Below are 5,835 nucleotides of genomic sequence, written 5' to 3' on the forward strand. Positions count from 1 at the left end.
AAAGGATGAGTACTTTGAGGAAGGATGTGATGGTGTTAATGTTTACATGAGCCAAAAACCCAGATATCCTTCACTTCGCCACCTCCCTAACTTTTCACAAAGGGAGGAAATGATTCCGCCAAACTTACTGCCATCATTACAAAATGGGAGGAATAGCGAGGTATTAATGGTGAGAGGACACGTTGATGATCAATCACCAAACCATCCCTCACCATAATAGCCACCTTAATGATCTGTATAACACAAGTCGAGGTTCCAAATCTGCCAATATAGCTCATATGTTACTTCAGTAGTCCAAATTTGTGTGAAGGATTTGGCCTAAGTCTTCCCAAATTTCAAAATTTTCATGTAAAGGACTCGCCACCCCAACGTTTGATAGTTTGTCTGCTAGGCAATTAGCCTCACTGACTACATGGGAGATTTTAAATTCATCCATTTCCTCCAACAATGTTCCAATTTGTTTGATGTATTTATCAAGGTACCATGTTTCCATTCTTCCTTTCACAATTTCATTCACAACAATATGAGAGTCTCTTTTGAGGTCTAATTTTCAAACACTGAGTTTCACCTGCTTCAATGGCTGCCATGCATCCAACTTGATTATTTATTCCATCTGCTACCCTTTTTGCACACAAAGCTAGAATGCTACCATCATCTAATGGGGCATGGGTTTCCTTTGAAAACCCTGTCAAGGGGAAACTATGACACATTACGAAGATTGGAATGAGAATCAACTCTCAATGGCCCATTACCAGACTAGAATTATATATTATCTTATTTGTAAAAGAATAATAAAATTTAAAAATAACATTAACATACCACAATAAATTTGTACATAGAGTGAGTACCCTTCTTATTCCTCCTTTTATAAAACACATAGCATAGTAAATTTCTCATAAAATTCATTTATTTTATTAGTATAAGTTTACTCATAAATATTATTTTAATTTGGATTTTTCACTTAATTCAAAGTTATTTCAAAAGTGTAGAGCTAGATGTAAGCACACAAACATAGAGATCATAATGTTAAACAAAGAAAGAAAATTATACTTCTTAGATCATAATGATAAACAAAGAAAGAAAATTATACTTCTTTCAATAGATTCCATAATTTGATTGAAATGAACAAAATAATTGATGGAGAATCGAAATGAAGAATAAAATAGACACATGAAACTTACAAGGCTTTTGCATATTAAAGATATTTAAGGCAACAACATCAAATGCTTATACCTTTCATTGGTAATTGTCATTATGTCATTATTTTTATTAATAATAATATAGATATTGAATAATAGAATGTATGATGTGTCAACCATCAACACAAGTACCTTTGTATCTCATTTCTCAATTAATAAAATCAAATATCAATGGTGCTGAGTAATGAATTCAATTATATATTCTCTTATTTATTATTAGTACTACATAATTTTATTTTTATATAGAACGTATGATGTGTCAACCATCAACACAAGTACCTTTGTATCTTATTTCTCATTTAATAAAGTCAAATATCAATGGTGTTAAGCAATGCATTCAATTATATATTCTCTTATTTATTATTATTACTACATATTTTTAATTTTCTGAATGCTTTGTTGTAAAAGAAGATTGTGTATTTAATTTTGTGAATGCCTTTCCTTGTAAAAGAAGATTGTGTATGATTGGAGAGTTGTTGAGAAAATTGAGAACCTCTCTTTTGTAGTTATTCTGTGTGTTTGTAGTATTGTTAAGCTGCTTTTTAGGGATGTAGATTATTTTAATATATTGTTAAAAAAAGAGAGTTATGAATTTTAAGATTTATATAAATTAAAATTTGTTCTTCTTCAATAAGATTGTGAGTGTTATTGTATTTTAATTACAGTTTATTTCTTAGATAATTACAATCTAAAAAATGAGAACATATATACTAATAGGCAATCACATCTGTACTAATAGTCAACTATTAGGACATTTAGCTATAAGAACGACATTTTTTGAGTGTGCCACTATTGGTGCAGAAGTATCAGACAAACATTTAGAAATGATACTTTTGAACCTTTCAGCAACCTCTACAAAGAGATAGAACAGTAAGCAGCAAAAAGCTGAAACCTTATGCTTTAAACTTCTTCACTCACCTTCAAAGATTCCCAGAAAAAATTGACAAATTGTACAAAATTGACATAAACAACTACAAGCTTTTACCCATCACTACTTTAACTCTTCTAAACTAAACTAAAAGACTAAAAATTTATGCCTTTCAACACTATGATTTCAGCCCAAGGATCCCCTGTCAAACTCAGAATCCAACTTTACTACCATTCTTTACTCTGTAAGATAAACGCATCACTATTTTACTTCAAAGATCATCAACAAATCAAATTCAAGTGTCAGAAATGAAATCCTAACAGCGATTTAGACACAGGAGATAAAACAGCAACACATACTAATGCATAAGGTTATTGCCGTAAATATGTCCCAGGCATATATGTTTTTATATTTAATTGTCTCAATTTCTCAGTCAATAATCCAGTTAAATTTAATTTCAATGTTATGTTATTCCAATTGATTTACATATTACAACTCTAAATTTATCTATTAGTAGAATTAAAATTAATTTTAAAGCCCTGAATGTATTTGTAGAGGGGGCTTGTTTCCTTCAGAATGTTTTACCAGTAGAGAAAAAAAACAGGAGTTTTAAATGTGTTATGGATGCCAAAATCGGAACCTTAAATTTCAATGAACTGAGATGAAAGAATTCTTCTGACACATCATACAGTGGTGAAATTTTATAAGAAAACTGGAAAACAAGCATTCAAAATTGTATGTTTTAGGGAGCTCAACTCTCTTTTTCTGCAATAGCACAAGGGAAGACCAAACTTTTAATCCTCATTACTATCAGGCAAACAAGCTATCAATCCAGCCTACAATTTTGGGAAAACTTAAGTAGAATAAGTCTTCAGCAAAACAGGGGAAAGTAGAAATCTACAATATACTGTATGGTGGAACGCTCCAGTGGTTGGATTTGTGTACACTGTACAAAGATGAAGCAGCAGCAGCAACTGCTGTTGTTGTTTCAGTGAAATACTCATGAAGCAGAAGCAGCAGCTATTGTTTCAGTGAAATCGAGATCCTCTTGACTGGTAAAGCTCTAGGCGGCTTTTAGCCTCTGGAAGAAGTTTATCTAGCGTTGGATCTTGCACCAGATGTGGCTGCTTAGATGCCCATTCAAGGGAAGACAAAGCCTCCGCTTTGGCCAGAGCTTCACTATCTCCAACATGGAGAGCCAAGTAGCAAAGCAAAATGAGAGCGGGGATCTGAGAGCCTGAAACACCAGGGTCCCCAAAATAAACAAGCTGGATAAGAAATGGCGCCGCACCAGCCTCTATGATTGACCTACAGCGTTCCATATGCAGATAATTTTCTTTGCACCCGAATTTTGTAAGAGCAATTGCAGCTTCTTTGCACACAAGGGGTTCTCTATGATCCAAGTGCTTCACCAGGGGAGCAATAAGCCGTGTTTCTCGAGCAGGGAAGGTCCGTGCAAGGCAACCAATTGCCCTAATACAAGCCATCAGGAGACTCGAATCCTCATCATCCTGTGTTATGATTCTCAACATTTGTTCTACCAGGGCCTTCGCAGCAGGGGAGTTGGGCTTGAACGCGACTCTTCTCAGCTCGCTGTTCTGCTCTGCAACCGCCGTGAGTTCCATGACGGCCATGGCCGAATTGTACTGCAAAGCCCCTTCCCCCTTCTCGAGCATAATTGCAAAACAAAGCAAAGCCTTGGACTCTGTAATGGCCTTACAAGTACTTATATTGTTCTTGGCGAGCTTCCACAGAGCCTTAGCGGCTTCAGCCTTGAGGGTAGCTTTAATGGCGGGATCCTCCGCTGCCCTGCCCTTTAAATTAAGCCCGGATAGAGAAGGCAGCCCTAGGGCTGCCGCAGTATCCTTCTGCAGATGAGCTAGGGTATGAGCATCTGTAACCTTCGAAGCCAGACTGGTAGTAACAAGTGAATGTATAGTCACACTTGGCTTAGCAGTAACAAGATACTTACTACCCTCCTGAAGGCTCTCAAACGCCAAATGCCCAACCAGGGATCGAATCACGCCGCTATGCGCAAACCTATCTTGCCAGTCCGCCTGCGGCTCATTAGAAAGCATCTCAGAAATCGCCCAAGCAACTGTGCTCTGAAGCCTCATGTGCCCCTCCTTCAAAACCTTTGCAAACGTAGAACAAATCCCCTCTTCCATCATTTCCCTCACCCGGTCCGGATCTTTTCCCAAATACCCCAAAGCCCTAGCCGCCGCTTCCTGCCCTTCCCTTACAGCCACCTCCGTCACAGACCCTGCGCTGCTACTGGCGGCCGCCGCTGCCGCCGCAGATGTGTCCTTGTAATTAATAAGCTTCAACAGCGGCCCAATTCCGCCCTCCTCCACAATAAGCTTCGCATTCCGGTCCGGATTATCCTTCGCGAGAGAAAGAATCGACGCCGCTGCATCCGCCTTATCAGTCGGGCTTCCAGTATGGAGCCTTGCAATCTGCTCCCAAATAAGCCCTAACATGGGATCATTCGTCGCAATAGGCGGTAACCCTATTTGCGATCGATCGTCATCTTCATCATTTGCAGAGACATTCAAGAGCCAGGTAACATCCCCAATCGAACTGTCCAGTAACAATCCGATCTTCTTAAACGCCGCCGTTGAAGTAATCGCGAAGAGCCGCTTGCGCCTGCATTTGGTCACCAAAACTAGGGCTTTTTCAAGAACTTTGTCGATTTCTTGAACGATCCGCCTGGTGGGCCGCTCGTACAATCCTCCTCCGCTCGATGCCCGAACCGCTTGCCTCAAAAGGCCAGACAACTTCTGGATTTGCTTCTTCAGATCCATGCATTCCTGCTTAAACGAATCTGCCTCTCCGGCCCTAGCACAAACCTCGTCTGCAATCTGAATCGGCCGCGCCAGTAGGGCTTCTACACCGGCCTTTTCCCCCATTCCCACCATAGCCATAGCTGGATTTTTGGGGGGTTTTCACTGCTGAATCTGAAATCACAAAGACACTTCAATCCTTAAAATTCGCTTATTTCCATTCCCCTTCTCTAATTCAACGCATCCTGCAGAATATCTAAATTCTGACCTGGAAACGCACATATAAATGGCGTTGGCCGGCTCCGCACGCTTTTCCTGAAGTGGGTCCAGCGAGAAAACAGCTGCGAATGAATTGGTCCGGACCAACTACTCTACATTCGGGCTGCTGCACTTTTTATACTAATTTTTTAGTTCCAGGCAAAGCTTCGCTGTTATCGACTCCAGTCTGGAGGGTTTGACCAGGTAAGCGTGTGGACACGCCTGCAATTGTCATGTGCGGCTCGTAACATTATAAACGCCGCTCATCTCGTCGTCATTTGCTCCCTTCATACGTTTGGAAATTGGAATGATTCCCCCGTGCGGATGTAGAAAATGGTAAATTTAAGCACATTCGTTTTAGATGTTCTCTAAGGTCTTTTCAAAAAAACTTCACCTTGTATGTTTCCGATTTACACGCTTGGAATGAACTTTTTAATCCTAGGATTAGGTGTATTCTAGTCAGTTTGTTGGGCTGGAGAAACTTTTAAGTCATTGATTTATGAGTTTGAGGAATTTTTCCAAAGTAATTTGTTATAAGTAATTTATTTATGTGTATATTATAATTGCTTTGGATGGATGTGATTAGTTTGAGATATTGAAATGTCAAAGTTTGCAAAAAGACCTTCGGAATTTTCATTAGTAGATTGGAATATATTTATATGATTTTGTTTTACTAAAAGCTTTAGCATTTGAGAAGTCTATTTTAATGAAGATTTTTTGGGTTGAA

The 5,835-nt window shown here is 38.7% G+C and overlaps 1 protein-coding gene across 1 annotated transcript; it reads right to left on the reverse strand.

Moving 5' to 3' along the window:
- Nucleotides 1–2,850: 2,850 nt before the first annotated feature.
- LOC149546282 (uncharacterized) lies at nt 2,851–5,365 on the reverse strand. The gene is made up of 2 exons (XM_089791132.1): nt 5,119–5,365; nt 2,851–5,024 (listed from the first exon to the last, which is right to left on the reverse strand). Exon 2 carries the CDS (start codon nt 4,989–4,991, stop codon nt 3,096–3,098), a length of 1,896 nt encoding a protein of 631 aa, XP_089647258.1. The 5' UTR covers nt 4,992–5,024; nt 5,119–5,365; the 3' UTR covers nt 2,851–3,095.
- Nucleotides 5,366–5,835: the final 470 nt, after the last annotated feature.

This window comes from Cupressus sempervirens, chromosome 7, assembly GCF_028749045.1.
Source record: "Cupressus sempervirens isolate cs-2001-9-10 chromosome 7, ASM2874904v1, whole genome shotgun sequence".
NCBI classification, from domain to species: Eukaryota; Viridiplantae; Streptophyta; class Pinopsida; order Cupressales; family Cupressaceae; genus Cupressus; species Cupressus sempervirens.

Coding starts and splice junctions, on each gene's coding strand:
- LOC149546282 (XM_089791132.1), bottom strand. CDS start 4,991: ATGGCTATGGTGGGAATGGGGGAAAAGGCCGGTGTAGAAGCCCTACTG.